The 17,018-nt window shown below is 24.4% G+C and overlaps 4 protein-coding genes across 4 annotated transcripts; 3 read left to right on the top strand and 1 right to left on the bottom strand.

Annotated features, from left to right (window-relative positions):
• Nucleotides 1-1,384: 1,384 nt before the first annotated feature.
• On the top strand, nt 1,385-3,858 carry PmUG01_14032300 (phosphatidylinositol synthase, putative; the record flags this gene model as incomplete). The annotated part of the gene is made up of 9 exons (XM_029007879.1): nt 1,385-1,427; nt 1,575-1,709; nt 2,183-2,222; nt 2,375-2,433; nt 2,595-2,649; nt 2,830-2,909; nt 3,343-3,438; nt 3,592-3,638; nt 3,790-3,858. 9 exons carry the CDS (start codon nt 1,385-1,387, stop codon nt 3,856-3,858), a joined length of 624 nt encoding a protein of 207 aa, XP_028864224.1.
• A 1,473-nt stretch (nt 3,859-5,331) lies between these two features.
• On the top strand, nt 5,332-6,285 carry PmUG01_14032200 (conserved Plasmodium protein, unknown function; the record flags this gene model as incomplete). The annotated part of the gene is made up of 4 exons (XM_029007878.1): nt 5,332-5,511; nt 5,643-5,741; nt 5,881-5,971; nt 6,104-6,285. The coding sequence occupies 4 exons, from the start codon at nt 5,332-5,334 to the stop codon at nt 6,283-6,285; spliced, it is 552 nt and encodes a 183-aa protein (XP_028864223.1).
• Nucleotides 6,286-9,382: 3,097 nt separating this feature from the next.
• On the top strand, nt 9,383-12,582 carry PmUG01_14032100 (zinc finger (CCCH type) protein, putative; the record flags this gene model as incomplete). Its single annotated transcript, XM_029007876.1, has 5 exons — nt 9,383-9,437; nt 9,615-9,728; nt 9,913-9,940; nt 11,186-12,294; nt 12,542-12,582. The coding sequence occupies 5 exons, from the start codon at nt 9,383-9,385 to the stop codon at nt 12,580-12,582; spliced, it is 1,347 nt and encodes a 448-aa protein (XP_028864222.1).
• Nucleotides 12,583-14,721: 2,139 nt separating this feature from the next.
• On the bottom strand, nt 14,722-17,008 carry PmUG01_14032000 (conserved Plasmodium protein, unknown function; the record flags this gene model as incomplete). Its single annotated transcript, XM_029007875.1, has 2 exons — nt 14,722-16,320; nt 16,943-17,008. The coding sequence occupies 2 exons, from the start codon at nt 17,006-17,008 to the stop codon at nt 14,722-14,724; spliced, it is 1,665 nt and encodes a 554-aa protein (XP_028864221.1).
• Nucleotides 17,009-17,018: the final 10 nt, after the last annotated feature.

Raw genomic sequence — 17,018 nt, 5'->3', positions numbered from 1 at the left:
AGAATGCAACACGTAATTGTGTGCGCAAGCAGGTATTTACAATGTACGATATATCAATATAAATAAGTATTTTATGCACATTATACCCATAAGTACATGTTTCGTAGGTTACCTTTTTATTTTCTGCCTTTTCACCTTTTTCAGGCATCCCAATTTTAAAATATATATCGTGTGCATTTACTCCCTTATTTCAGTTAAGTACGTAAATGTGATACTTATGTTTTGTGTAGGGAGTTTTTCTTGTTTTATTTTGTATATCATTCCTTTATACATACGTACATATGTACGTATATGTATACGTACAATTGCAGCGACTTTGCTTAATAGAAGGATGGCAGCCTTTATAAAATATAACGGAACAATGGAAATTTTTTTTCATATTAAAAATTTTTATTATATAGAGATATACTTTCTCTTTCTTCCCTTTTTTTTTTTTAAGAAAAAATTTTCATAAAAGTGCACCTGAAATTCTTATTAATTTTTGCTGTAAACTTTTAATACATATATGATGTATATATCTCGAAAATACATACATGTACAAATAAGCTACGCAAACGTCGAAATATACGCAAATTTATTTAATGATTGGTACATACGTATATATTTACGATACATTTATGCATTATTTATGTGTTATTTATCCATTATTTATTTATTATTTACGTATTTTTTATACATATCCGTCTGCTCTGTATTGAAGTGCAAATTTAATCAGTGTTGCACAAGATAAACTTCGAATTCTTGCTTTTACGTTGAATATTTTGTTATCGTACATTAAATGTATATTTTTTTAATCTAATTTTAAAAAAGCGAATAAGTGAAAAAGAGAAAAAGAAAAAATGTAAAAAATTCAATTTCATTAAAATTGTGTTCATTCGTCCATAATTAACAATATTTGTCATAATTCTTATAGCTTTTTTATAATTTTTTATACTTTTTTATACTTTTTTATACTTTTTTATACTTTCATATACTTTTTTATACTTTTTTATTCTTTTTTATACTTTTTTATTCTTTTTTATTCTTTTTTATTCTTTTCACTTTTCGTTTTATTTTATTTTTTTTTTTTGAATATTAACTCTTGGCACATAAAGAAGAAACAAGTGCTTATTTTAATAATATATATATTTTTTTTTGTTTTATATATAAATATACATATATGTATAATACATAGTATTGTATGTATATGTGTATTTATATATATACTTACACATATTTATATGTACTTGAATAAGTGTACATAAAAGTGTATGTGTAGCTGCTTCTTCACATAATGTGTTTGCTGCTTTTTTTAAAGTTTTTAATATTGTTTTGTATATGGTTATATAAATTAACTGTTTAAAAAAAAAAAATTGTAAGCGAGAAAATTATATCATTTCCTAAAATGAAACAGAAGAACGTTTATTTGTACATACCAAATATTATTGGTTTGTAGAAAAATATGTACATGTCTTTATATGGGCATGTAGAAGTATGAGCTTATACAATGCATACATATACCCGTATCGTTCATATGGCTATCGAGTAGACGCATATATATATATATATATAGTAATTTTTTTCCCTTTTTAAAGGTTATATTAGAGTTTTATTATTATTAGCTGGTTTTGTAATACGTCAGGAGAATGTACTACTCTTTGCAATATTTTATGCTATTAGTCAAATTTTAGATTCCTTGGATGGGTTCACAGCAAGGAAGTTTAATCAAAGTTCGTAAGATAAAAATGAGAAAGAAGAAATACTACAAATGATAGATACAGACATATGCATAATAAATGTATATATGTATATGTGTGTATATGTGCGTATATATGTGTGTATGTGTGTATGTGTGTGCATGTGTGTGTATCTGTATATATATACCATGTAAATTATGCATATATATATTTTCATCAGTTTAAAAAAATGGAAAGGAAAATAAAAAGAAAGCATTTTAAATATTTACTATTGTGTAACAGCGTTTTCAATAATATGTCTGCATTTTTGAGATGAATCTCATAGTATGTATGTATCTATCTATCTACCTATATATATATATATATATATATATATATATATATATATATATATATTTACGAATCCTAAGGAAATAAAAACATATATTGTCCTTTTTCATTTCATTTTAGTATATTATACCCTATTATAATATATTTTATTTTTTTATTATTTTATTTTTATGTAGCATCCGTTTTTGGTCAAATTTTAGATCAAATTACAGACAGGTCATTTATCGTTTTTTTAAGTTTTCTTTTTGAACACTGTATTATTTAATATCAATTATTTTAAAATGATTTTTAAGTAGCTCAAATGATCGGAACACGTATATATGTAATAAAAAAATGAAATTGAAATCATATTTTTTTTCTTTTTTTAGGTTATCAACGAGCTTGTTATATCTCCTCAATGCTAGTGTCTACGATGAGTACATAACAAGTAAATAAAAAGGAAAAATTTTAAATTCACATATGATTGCATACGGTTGTGTTCTTAAAAATCATAATGTCATATATGATTCATTTTACTGCTTATGTATATATGTATACATATATGTATATTTTAAGAAATAAAATATCCTTGCTATTTTTTCCTTGTAGTTATAGGATTAATTATGATTGCGGATATAGGGGGGCACTACATTCATGCAACATCGTATAGAAAAAAATAGACATACCTACATATGTACCTATATATATGTAGTAGTTCAAATGTGAACATATACGTGTATTAATGAAGATGCATTTATATATGTATTTATGTATGTAATACGTATATGAGTTTAGAGCTATCATTTGCTTCAATTTTTTTTGTAAATTAACCTTTTTCTTTCAGATGTGCCATCGAAGGAAATAAAACTCATAAGAAAATTGAAAAAGGAAATATGTTGCTTAAACTATATTATGAGAAACCAAGTATACACTAACAAAATCTTAACAAATACATGCGTAGTCTACATAATTAATTAAATATTGAATATTAAATAAAAGATATGTTTTCAAGTTCGTTTGTTTTGTGTTCAATAAAAGAGGAGAAAATGAATGTATATGCATTTTAACTGTATAGACTTTTTTTTTTTTTTTTTTTTTTTTTCCTATCCCAACTAATCTAATATATATTTTATTATTGTTATTTTTTTATAAATAAAAATAGACATAATTAATATGGTTTTATAGACATAGTTCTAATATAATAGCACTCATATATTTACATTTCGCTGTTATTTAATGATTCGTTAAAAAACAAAAATTTTATATTTTACGAAATTTTGTTTTACGTTATTTTTTTTTTACTTAATTTTGCTTTACTTAATTTAATTTAATTTAATTTAATTTTTTTTTTTTTCAGCTGTGATGGTTATTTGTATAATTGCTTATGAGACCTTTTGGGTTTCCGCATATATATTAAAAGTTGCAGATAAAAGACAATTTATATATAAAATAGGTAAATAATAAAAAGATTACAAAAAATAGAATTAATAAACTTACAAGAATATATGAAACGTAATAATGTTTTAAAATGAGTTGTTTTTGTGGATAGTTTTAAAATATAACACTTGTTATTTTATTTTGTTTTATTTTATTTTCTTCTTTGAAGGTTACTACATGTTCATATTTTCATGTCCACTGGCAGCGTTCAAAACAGTATAGATAAAAGAAAAGAAGTTAATGAAATTAGCATTTGGTGTATATTATGCTTATGAATTAACAGGAATATTTACTTATGTATCAATATGTAAATATACATATGCATATACATATGTACCTGTGGTTTTCTTTTTTTTTTTTTGGCTAGTTCACAAACTTATCTCAAGGAATACACGGTGTAAAAAGTTTAGTAGAGATGGACAATAAAAGAGGATGAATCCGTACTAATAATTAAAATATTTTAATTATTATGTATATATAATTTTTTTTTTTTTTCTTTTTCTTTTTACCATTGTAACATATTTTTAAGTTTTGATAATAAATTATTTTAGTTCAATTTCTTTCAATTTATTTTAATTTATTTTAATATATTTTAGTATAATTTAGTATATTTTAGTATATTTTAATTTATTTTAATTTATTTTAATTTATTTTAATTTATTTTAATTTATTTTAATTTATTTTAATATATTTTAATTTATTTTATTATTTTATTTTCTTTTTTTTACGTTGTTGGAAACACTATTACATTAAATTTAATCTAAGCAGGAGGTTCATGTAAAAGAACAAATTGAAGAAATGTGAAAAGATACAATTTTGAAAAATGTAGTTAGAAAAGAAGAATGTTAACATAAGTTGAAAATATTTATTTAATTTTTCGATGTATTTTTCGTATTCATTTGTGTTATGATGTATTGTATTATATAAATACATAATGCTATATGTATGTGTATAATCTATATATTAATTTATATTATATATATATATATATATAATATACTGATGTAAAAATTTATATATATACAAAAATTATGCACAGCGCTTTTTTTTTATTTTTGAACTAGAAAATATTTTTGTTCATGCATAAAGCAAAAAAAAAAAAAAAAAAAAAAAAAAAAAAAAATAAATTAAAAAATAAAAAAATAAAAAAATAAATAAAAAAATAAAAAAATAAATTAAAAAAATAAAAAAATAAATTAAAAAAATAAAAAAATAAATTAAAAAAATAAAAAATATAACGAAGTAAAACCTATTTTTTTTTTCAATTTTGTTTATCAATTTTTTTTCTTCCGTTAAAAGTAAAAATATTGAATGTGTTTTATTTTTAAAAGAGCATATAAATTACATTTTATTTATATTGTTTCCTTTATTTTCATTGTTCACACTGTTTATGGTGATATATATATATATGTAATATACCAATTTTAATTTGTATTTAAACAAAAAAATAAATAAATAAACTAATAATAGTTTTTCTAGTAGTACTATAAAAAGAAACACATTTTTTACCAAGTTTTCTATTAACACTGAAGTTATTGCATTCTTCGAAGTTTTTAAAAAGAAAAAGATAGAAACGTAAAATATGTTTCTCTCTTCATTGATAGAAGTAACTAAAAATATATTCTTATTTAAATGTATGTATTAATAAATGTTCTAAAAAATGCGCTAAAAAATATAAAAAAAATGAACTAAAACATGAACTAAAAAATGCACAAAAAATGAATTATAAAATAGAAATACATTCTTAAACATATATATAAGTGAAACCTGTGCACTGTATATAGTTAACCTAACTCTGAAAATAATAGTTTATGTATTTGTAAGTATATATACATATATAATAAGATTATTCCAAAAAAAGCTAGAAAAAAAAAAAATTGTGTATAATATATAAAAAAGAAAAGAAAAAATGGCTAGCACCAATGAGGAAAGTAAGGAAATGATTTATTTAAAAGATGCTTTTCACCTAAGTACATTAAACAGAGAAAACACGTTGTCAATTGCTAACGAAAATGATAATGAATGCATACCACACGCTATATTAGTGGACGGTGGTAGTATTGACCTATTTAATATGGACCTGACAAAGGTGAAATGATGATACAGAATGTTGGGGGCATATGCACACAATATACATGAACAAGTCATAATATAAATAGCTATTTTAATTTTTTTATTTTATTTTATTTTTTTTTTTTTTTTCTCTTTATGTTCTAACAGTATCAAAAAAGTGAGTATAGAAGAATTTTTAATTTGAATTCAAGAAAAATCTCAGAACCAAAATTTACTTCAGAACCATCAACGAATGAAAAATTAATGGTATGAATAATTTTTTTATTACGTTTTTATGTTATTTTTAATTAATTTCACTTTCATTTCATTGTATCATTTATTTTTCCCCATCCCCTTTTATTTTAAACCAATGTAAATATATAATATGAAATTTGTTAATGCGTAGGATACGGAAGACACGAAAAAAAAAAAGAAGGAATACAACACATTAATGCCGCGGATACATATGATTTTAAGCTTTTTTATACCCTTTATAGGTTTCTTAAAATAAAATTTAAATTAAAATTAAATAAAGGAAAACGTAAAATTAACATTATAGATTTGCAATTTATACGTGTGTCGAGTATCATTCCATTTTTGTAAATGCGCTTTTTTAATTATTTTTTCAGGTTGCTTATCATATTTGTTTAATTTAAAGTATGATGTATCATCACCCAGGCGCAAGTATGCTAGTAAGGCCTTGTGTGTTGGTAGCGCTTTGAGTGTTATCTATGCATTTGCATTATGCTCCATTCTAGGGCACTACGTCTACCAGTATAATTCTGGGGATTTATATGGATTTACTTATTAATGTAATATGCCGTTAAAACTATATCTTTTTGTGTGTGCCTGCACACATATATATATATATATATACAAGCGCACATGCTTATATGTCATAATATTTGCCTCAAGCAAGCTGTTTAACAAACATCACATTTTACATACAATAAATTTTAATTTTTTTTAGTAATTTTAACATACGTGTATGTGTATGTATATTTACATTAATGCACAACTAATTTAAACTATTAATTTAAAAAACAAAAATTGTCAAATTTATTATTAATTTCAATTAGTATATTCTCGAGTAATCGAGTTGACTAAATGGGTAGATTAGTTATATTTAAAAGAAAAAAAAAAAAAAAAAGTTCGCATCACTTTTGCAGTATCCCATTTACTGTTAGAATTATTATTATATCGTCCAGTTTTTATTTTCGTCCCTTTGGTCATGGCCCAATAACAAGTTAAAAAAAAAAAAAATAAATAAATAAATAAAAACTATCGTATTCCTTCATTTTATTTCTGATTATTTGCTTTTTATTCTATTTACATTGATTAAAAAAAATATAACGAGGTTATGCTTTTCCTCTTGAATACGTTTATCATGAAATGTATTATATGGACGTAAATTTGTCCAAGTACGATAAAATGATCACCTGGACTAATTATACTTTTATCCATTTACATCTGTCCATGTGTATATATATAATACATATACATACACACATTCACATTCATACACATTGATACATATTCATTCATTCATACACACATACACACACACACACACACACACACACACACACATACGTGCACTCGCAAGCGCACACAAAGTATACCTCTTATAATTATATATGAAATATCTTTTTGCATAATAGTCGTCTTCCATATTTTTTATTATTCTTGTTTTTCCCTCATATTTATTACTAAAAGTTATGTTAAAAATACTCATTCACTGTAACAGTACATGGGTTAGCTTGTAGCAACATTTAAAAGTAACCTACCTATTTAAATATTGGATAGGTATATTATTAACAGACGTGCTAGCTACATATTGTATTCTCATTCTTTACTTATTTAAATGCGTTTTAAAAAATAATCTTATTACGTATTTATTTTTATTTTTTTATAAACAGAAAGGACTATAGTATTCTGTATGCTTATAATATTTCATTTGTTCAAAATTTTAAGCTTTAATCTTTAATATGGCATTTGTATGTTCTTATACCTGCTTTAAATTTCATTTTAATTTTTATTGGCCCATTTCTATTTTTGTATATATTTTATAAATATATAAATGTCTGTTAAATCTTTTGGTTATTTTATATTTTTTATCCAAGGATATTATGCTCATCATAATTGAAGAAATAAAAAGAAAAAGCGACTGCTTCTTTTATTTTGTTTCATTTGTTTTATTTTATCTGTTTTATTTTATCTGTTTTATATTATTTGTTTTATTTTATCTGTTTTATATTATTTGTTTTATTTTATCTGTTTTATTTTATTTATTTTATTTTATTTATTATATATTTTTATTTTTTGTACAAAGCATTTTGCACAATAACGCGTTGACAGGATTATAGAACTTCTATATATACATGTGTACAAATAAGCATTCGGCATCTTTATTGTTTTGTTAAAATTATTTAAAGGGGCGCAACAAGTCGTGAAAATGTTTGTCCGTAGTACTTATCATTTTTTTTTTATGCGCTCAATTATATTACTAGTTTTATTAAATATATATGATGGTGTACCTTTTTTTTTAACCGCCTTTTTATATTTTTTTTCTTTCAAATGTTTATATTTATTTTATTTTTACGCAGTTACATTTAACCTTTCACAGTTTTTTTTTCTTTTTTTTTAATTTATTTTTGTGTTGATATATTTTTACGCTGATATATTTTTACCTTTATTTTACTTTCCTTTATTTACGTTAGTTTATTTTACTTTTTTATTTTTTTTTTTTATTATTTACCTTTTTTTTTCTTTAAAAATTATTTAAATGTTATTTGGGGGCGAAGCGCGTATATTAGTATATACATAAATGAAAATTGCTAATATAAATTCATTCTGTTTTCGATGTATATTCATAATACATATATATATATATATATACATATATACATATATATAAATATATATATTATATATAAAATATATATTCAAATGTTTATAAATGTACATATATAATTATTTGTATAAAGAAATAAGTGAAGTCATGTGTTAAATAATATACATTTTTTTTTTTTTATCTCCTTTTCATATGTTTCAAAAAAAAGCGTTTTAATGGATAAACGTATACGCTAATTTTGCTTATATACATATATATATGTATATGTATACGTAAATACAAGTAAAATGTACATAAATATAAACATATATACCTATGAATACATATATATATATATATATATATATATATATTTATTTATTTATTTGAATGTATATATTTATTTATACGTATTTATGCCCAATTTTACGATAACACAATAAGGTGTTCCTATGCTACTTTTTATATCTCACAAATATTCGTATAATGTCAAGGAGCATCTTTTGAAAGAAAATTAAAAAAAAAAAAAAATTTAACGCGATTTACTACTACATTAAATTGTATTGCATTTAAAACAGAGCTTTGCGAGTTTTATTTGTTTTTAATAATTTTGTTTAATCTTAAAAGAATTAAAAAAAATTAAGAAAAACGAGGGGGGGAACAATTCGTTATAAGTATTTATATATATATATATATATATACATATATGTATGATATATTAGGCTGAAAAGCAAAAGTAGCACATAATATATACATGTATAGCGACTTATAATGTAAGGATAAATAAAACGCATAATAAAAATAGCTTCTATTCTTTTTCAGATTGTAAAAATACAAGTCATATAAAATTTTTGTGTACATAAAGAATTATAGTGTTAAGAGAGAAAGTGAAAATGTTGAAGTTACATAATATGAAAATTATTTACCCACAGCACTTTTTTTTCACTTGACGCAAATTATACATAATTCGTAGTTACACTTTTATATATGCGCCATTGTATACCTATACGTGAATACATACAAACGTACATCCATATTCATATGTACGTGTTCTTTTCCCGTATAGGTAAAAAATATGAGAGGTTCTTATGTCAGAGATGGGTATAGGTCTCAGTACAGATACGCAAATGGTAACGCCATACCTGGATGTACATAACAAATACTTATCCCGACGTACAGAAGGGGGAACACAAATTGTGTATATATATATATATATATACATATATATTTATACATATATATATATACATGTACATATATGTCCACATTTATTTACCTGTGTATTCACTTTTGCACTCATTTAATAGGATCAGATGGAAACAATAAAATGCAGAATTCCTATAATAGGAGAAATATCTATTTAAAGAAAGAAGCACAGAAAGAGAAAGGAATAACATTTTGTCCGCATTACACCCTGAGAGGTTAAGAATTTTTTGTTAATTTTATGATACATATATGTACATACATATATATATATATATATACATATATATACGTACATATATGCATATTTGTAACACCGCTGTTAATTGTATCCCCATACGATCCCTTTAAAATTATGAGTATTCCTTATCGTAATTCACATTTTTATTTTCGCCATTTCAGGATCATGCCGTTATTTAAATGATTGCAAGTAAATTAATTATTTGTATATATACATGCATAAGTTCCCATATGCATTCATATACATGCATGTTTATTTATATTTTTTATGGAATATACACGTGTATATATATATGTATTATTAAATGAACGCAATACACACCCGTAATGTACATACACATTAGTACATCGTGTCTTTGTATACGCGTATATGCATATATATTTAAAGTTAAAAAAGAAAAAAGAAAGGAAGGAAAAAAAGGAAGGAAAAAAAGGAAAGAAAAAAAGGAAAGAAAAAAAGATGGAAAAAAACGAGTAGAAAATGGAACGTGGATAAAGAAATGACGAATAATGTAGTAAAAAGGGAAATAAGAAACTAAACGAAATGAAACGAAATAAGTAAAAATGAGAAAAAAAGGGAAAAAATAAGGAAAATAGAAAAAAAAAAAAAAAAAAAAAAACGAAACAGAGGAAATGAATAGAATAGAATAGAATAGATAGAAGAAGGTTACAAGTAGGGATAAAGAATTGATAACGATAGTTACGCCAGTTTGCCGGGATGTATTTTTATTGAAGCACATATGTATGAAATATGTATATAGGATATATATATATATTATACTGTATAAATAGATGTTTACATTTTATGGGCGTAAGACCTACATTTGTTTGGTTTAGTTTTAATTCTTGGAAAATATATTTTGTTAGGCCTTTATTTTATTTTTTTTTTTTTTTCCATACTTCTGTTACATTAGTAATATGCATATATATATATTTATATACATTGATGTGATGGGCGTATTGCTAAGAAGAAGCACTAATGATTGCTAAGGTTTTTTTAAGAAAAATGGTTTTTCTACGGATTTATTCTTTTGGGTGGTCAGAGTGCATCCTTTTCCTTTTCCCCCCCCCTTTTTTTTTTTTTTTTTATATCTGTTATATTTGTTTTTCTATTAATTTTTCCGTCTATTTTGTTGTTCATGTATTTGTCCATTTATCTGCTTATTTTTCTGTGTATTATTTTGCTCACTGATTGCGCTCCCGTAGAAGACTAGTGAAAAGAAAGAGAAAAAAAAAAAAAAAAAAATGTCGTACAATTGTTGTACGGAAAGATTATTATATATATATATATATGGAACGATTTTTCCCCTCTAGTTCCTAATCTTTTTATATCCATCTCACAGTCCATCTTTCCCCCTCTGTGTGCCAACGTTTTTGTTATGAATATATATATATTAATTTTTTTTGAATTTTGTAAATGGCCAATTTTTTTCAGAAATTTACATAATTTAAAACTAGTTGACTCATTTTATTTACAAAGATCATACATAGATTGTGCTATAATAGTTCATGGGCCGAATAATGAAATATATTTGTTTACGTCTGTATCTCCATATACAATTAATGTATGGCTGTTTGTACCTGGAGAAGGATCTAAAGAACTAGACATAAAACATTTAAAAAAAATAGAGTTTGAGTTAACAGAAGAAGAAGAATCATATGTTGACAATAAATTAAAACAAAATAAAAAGAACAGTGGAAGAAAAAATAAAAAAAGAGTCTTATCCTTATTATATGCTGAAGAATGTATATTCGCTGGTTTAGACAATGGATTAATAAAAATTATGCACTTGCCTTCCTCGGATTCGTCTACTCTTTTTGCGCATTCAGATGCCATATATAGTATTGTATGTATTGACGGAATTATCATATCATCATGTATTAATGGGGAAGTAAAATTTTGGAAGTATCAAGAGAGTTACTTAAGTTTTGTTACAATAAAAAAGATTGAAACAAGAACGAGAATTTACAAAATGATAGAAATAATATCAGGAAAATGTCTGAGTAATACAAACAATCGCAGTAGTACAAATAATACGTATAATCCAAATAGTGCAAATAATACCAGTAGTGCACATAATGGCAATAATCCTAGTAATGAAAATTTTAATTCTGAAGTGTCGAAATACAGTAGGACTCTTTGGGTTTGTGGTGATGGTATAACTATTATTAATTTGCTAAATCTTGAAATCGTAAATAATCTTAAGTGTAAATATGGAAGCGTTGTGTCAGTTATACAGTATGAAGCTAATGTTATAACAGCAATGAGTGATGGTAAAATTGTAGCATTTGGTTTAACAGGCGAAGCACATTTTGAAATGAATACTTTGCCTATTTATTGTATGGCAGGTTTGAAAAATGAACGAAATTTGCCAATATTAATATATGGATCTACCAAAGCTTTATATACTTTTTCTTTACCTGAATTCAATCCATATGGGTATTTAAAGGACAGAGATAACATGATGCTCAAGTTTAATATTAATGATCCAGATTTTATACTCGCTCTGTCAGGGCCATATTTCATAGTCATTTTTTCGAACAGTAAGTTTTAAAGAACTGCAAGTTCATAGGGCTGTACGCAGTTATGTGAAAAGATGTATATATCTATGTAGTAGTGCACAATGAAATAATAGAAAAATGAATAGAGATCAGTGTGTGTGCGATGGCATATCATGCCATCGCGCGTACGTATATACATGCATATATATATATATATTTATATATATTTGTATGTGTTCATCCTATTTTTACCCATTTATGCTCTTTTCTTTTTTTTTCCCCTTTTCAGATGGTAATGCAAGAGTTTGGAAGTGGGAGTCAAGTGAGTAGTTTATTTTTTCGAGTGGCCCTTGCAGAATTGTGTATTTAAGGGGTCCTAACGTGAACACATCATATACAAATACATATTTATATGTGTACCTAAATATGTGCATACCTATATATATGTGTACCTAAATATGTGCATACCTATATATATGTGTACATATATATGTGCATACCTATATATATGTGTACATATATATATATTTTTAAATTGTAATTAATCTTCTATTTAATAATTTACAATACATTTTGGATGCATTTTATTTTAAAATTTTGGTAAATACGTATGTTAGGTAGTTTTTATTATGTACGCACCCACTTATATATATGTACATACATACGTACGTAACCCTAATGCAGTTTTTGTTTTTAATGCAGAAAAAAAAAAAATAATAATAATAAAGACACAAGTAGTCTACCAAATAAAATATAGTAAATTTATAATGAACAAAAATTCGAATACTTTTTTTTTTTTATTAGAAGTATACTTTTTTTAATTAAAAAGTTTTCATGCAATAATTGTATTTGTCTCGTACATGATCTTTTTTAATGAAAAACGTAGTCATGCAATATTTTGTAATTGTAATTACATAAGTGTAATAAATGGTACAATGTTATGTCGGACATATAAGCGTATATATATATATATATATATATATATATATATATATATATATATATCCATACGTGAGGAGGATTATACATAAGTACATACATATTACATAAATGCTTACAATACATATGTGTGTATATTTAAGTCTGTACCATCATAAACTTTTTATTTTTATTTTTTTTTAAATTTATTTTCATATTATATTTACTATTTGCATTATATAAATACCACTGTAAATATATAACATATAAAATACACAACACAACAAAATTATATAGTATCAATTGTGCATACCCTTTTACAAAATTAAAATTGCATTTTACACAAGTTTAAATTATTTTATCTTACGATGCTTTTTTTTTTTTTTTTTTTTTTTTAACAGATACTTTTTTCATTAATTCAGTTAAATGTAGTTACAAAACTAGTATTATTTTACAATTCGAAAAAAGTATGCCATTTGAGTATACAAGCATTCGTATTTGTGTAAATGTTCTTATTTCTTTATGTGTATATATATACCTTTATGTACACCTCCAAAATGTATGTATACTACTGCAGAATTAGTATACTGAACATTCCATACACTGCATTACTGCAGTATATAGATGGTTCTTTTTCGAATGAACATCTCATAGAGTTAGTAGTTAATTTATAGGGGCGCATGCATATAAGCATATATATACATATATTTTTATATGTATGTTTATATATGTGGTCCCTTTTCCGTTTCGCAATGTTGAACAAAAATGTTCAGTCGAAAAAATTAAAATCTTTTATATTATAATGCATAATACCGTTATTCATGGGGGGAAAAAAGAAAAAACAAAAATGGTACAGAAATGAACAGGTAAACGGGGGAACCGAACATTTGAACAGATCATAAAAAAATATTACCTTTGAATGGGTCTAAATGACAAAATGTGGAAACAGTTGTATGCTTTGCAATATATGAGATGCATTTATATATTTGTCGGGTATTTCAAAAGAAATCTACATATATCTTTTGACTTTTCATAATGTGTGAAATGATGTGTATACATGCATACAAATGTGTACGCACAAATATAAGCCCTAGTACAGGAGCACATATATATATGTATATGTATATATATATATATATATATATATATATATGCATATTCGCGCTCGTAATATGAGCTGCCCATTGATGTGCGATAATTATTGATAAATAGCAATATCGTTAATACGTAATTGTAAAAAAAGCAAATGCAACAAATGAAGAAAAACAAAAAATAAAACAAGAAAAAGGAAAAAGGAAGAGACAATGCTAAAACAGACATAACTAAAAAAAAAAAAATTACTTAAAATAATGAAAAATAATATAATAATAATAAATAAACGAGTAAACCATAAGCATTACGGAGAAAATATTTTAAAAATGAGCCACTTTTTTTTTTTTTTTTTTTTTTTTTCACATGAGATGTAAATAGCTGTATTTTTATTTTTATTTTTATATTTTTGTACGTTAATTTTTACTTCATTTTGTTTTATGTTCATTTTCTCCCCCTCTGTTAATTTATATGATGGTCCGATATTTCACAACACCACTTAGTAAAATTTTCAAAAAAATGAAAGCCATTGTTTTTCCTTCTTATTCTAGTGAACTTTGTTCTACTTGGTAAAGTTGAGTTGTCTGTTAGTATATCATTTTTTACATCATAGTATGACGAAGTAACAAAAAAATTCATAATTAAAAATCCTTTTGAGTTTCCATCATCTCCTATTATAGGTATTCGTAGAGGATATTCTTGAGATAGGGACTTAACTTTTAACTGCAACCTTCCAGTTATTTCTGTTTTATATACAGATGATTCTATTACTTTTAAATAAATAAATTCTTCATTATTGAAAGGCAAATTTATTATTTCATTTTGCAAATCACAATCAGCATAATTATTTGACTCACTTAATTTACAATTATAAAATTTGGATTGATACTTTTGTAATATATCATCGTACGTATTAAAGTATACACTAACAGAATATTTAATTTCACTTATATTTAAAAAAGGAGCTGGAATCTCTTCTAGCTTTTGTAAACACACAATTGCCTGTAACTGATCTAAGTTATGATGAGCATGCGGGTGAGAGTATGAATGTGGATGTGGATGGTTAAATTGATGTTGATGGTAATTTTTTTTACTCATGTTAATATTTTTAAGTTTTGAAAATTTCTTTTCACTATCATTAATTTCGGACCCTCCTCCTTTATTGAGTAATAAGTGAAAGGTATTCACAGGGAAGGAGTGATATCTTTCGCTGTTCAAAGTGTTCGTGTGTATCTGCGGATCGTAGGGAACTCTGTGCATGTTATTCATGCTGCTAATATGGTTCATCCTGTACACATTATTTATGTCGCTGATATGGTCCATGCCGCTAATATGGTCCATGCCGCTGATATGATCCATGCCGCTGATATGGTCCATGCCGCTGATATGGTCCATGCTGTTAATACTGTTTATACCACTATTATGGTTAACACTATTAATGTTATTACTTATATCAGCGTTATAATTGTGCACAGCGTAGTCATAATTTACCTTATTCAGGTCACTATGTACGTAGTCATATAAATCATTATTATAATTATTTTGTTCATTATAATTATTAATTTGACTGTTCATAATTTTTTCATTTGAATGGTTTTTATTACATAAACTCATATTAAATGAGTTATTTAATTTGGTACTTAAATTAGGGATGGCATGGATTCTTCCCATATCATTATTAATTATGTCATCTTTATTATTATCATTACTTGCAAAATAATTGTTTTTCATCTCTAAAGGATTATAACAACTATATTGGTTATAGCTTATAGGCACATTTACATAGTCATAATGTTCTGCATCTCTTGGTGGTATTGGTACCACATTAAAAGAATTATTAGATTTTACATTTAAATGATTATTCTCATATATGTTATTTTCGCTTTTATACAAATTTATCGCGGGGTTAATTACCTCTCCATGCTTGTTTTGCGTAGAATTGATTGCATACCCGCTTTGATCCATTATATTATTTCCCCTTGCATAATCATAAATATTATAATCTATATACTCTTCTTGATCGTGCAAGTTTGTGATATCACGTTCATTATTTACATTAGCCTAAAATTAAAAAAAAAAAAAAAAAGAAACAAACAAAAATGATATAGATTAAATCTGCAGCATTATTTTTAACAATCGTTGTAGGAGGAGATTAATCCGTTTTTTTATTTACAGCTATTGCTCGTTTGTTTTGCACATGGGACAAATTTATTTCAAGACTTTTTTGCAAACGTTTATGAAGAAAGTATATACATAATAACGCATGTTCATAATTTACGAGAGTGACATAAGTGTACACACAAAAGAAACATAAAATACGTATTCTCCCTCAAAGTTGAATTGTACAAATATAAGTTAAATAAAATTGTCAGCACGCGAAATTGTTTTTTATTCTTTTATTATTAATCTTTATATTTTTTATTTTTTATCTTTATATCTTTATATTTTTTATTTTTTATCTTTATATCTTTATATTTTTTATCTTTATATTTGTTCTCTTTATATGTTTAATCTTTATATGTTTATTCTTTATATGTTTATTCTTTATATGTGTAATCTTTATATGTGTAATCTTTATATGTGTAATCTTTATATGTGTAATCTTTATATGTGTAATCTTTATATGTTTAAACTTTATATCTTTTATTTTATTTTATTTTATTTTTGTTCTTCTTTTTGCTACATTGTTACGGTTTTGTTCTGGCGGCATAATTTTTCCTGAACCAGAACTGCATGTGCGATTTTCCATCAATAAATAA

The sequence above is a fragment of the Plasmodium malariae genome (assembly GCF_900090045.1).
Source record: "Plasmodium malariae genome assembly, chromosome: 14".
Classification (NCBI taxonomy): domain Eukaryota; phylum Apicomplexa; class Aconoidasida; order Haemosporida; family Plasmodiidae; genus Plasmodium; species Plasmodium malariae.
This window is presented reverse-complemented; position numbering and strand designations above follow the sequence as displayed.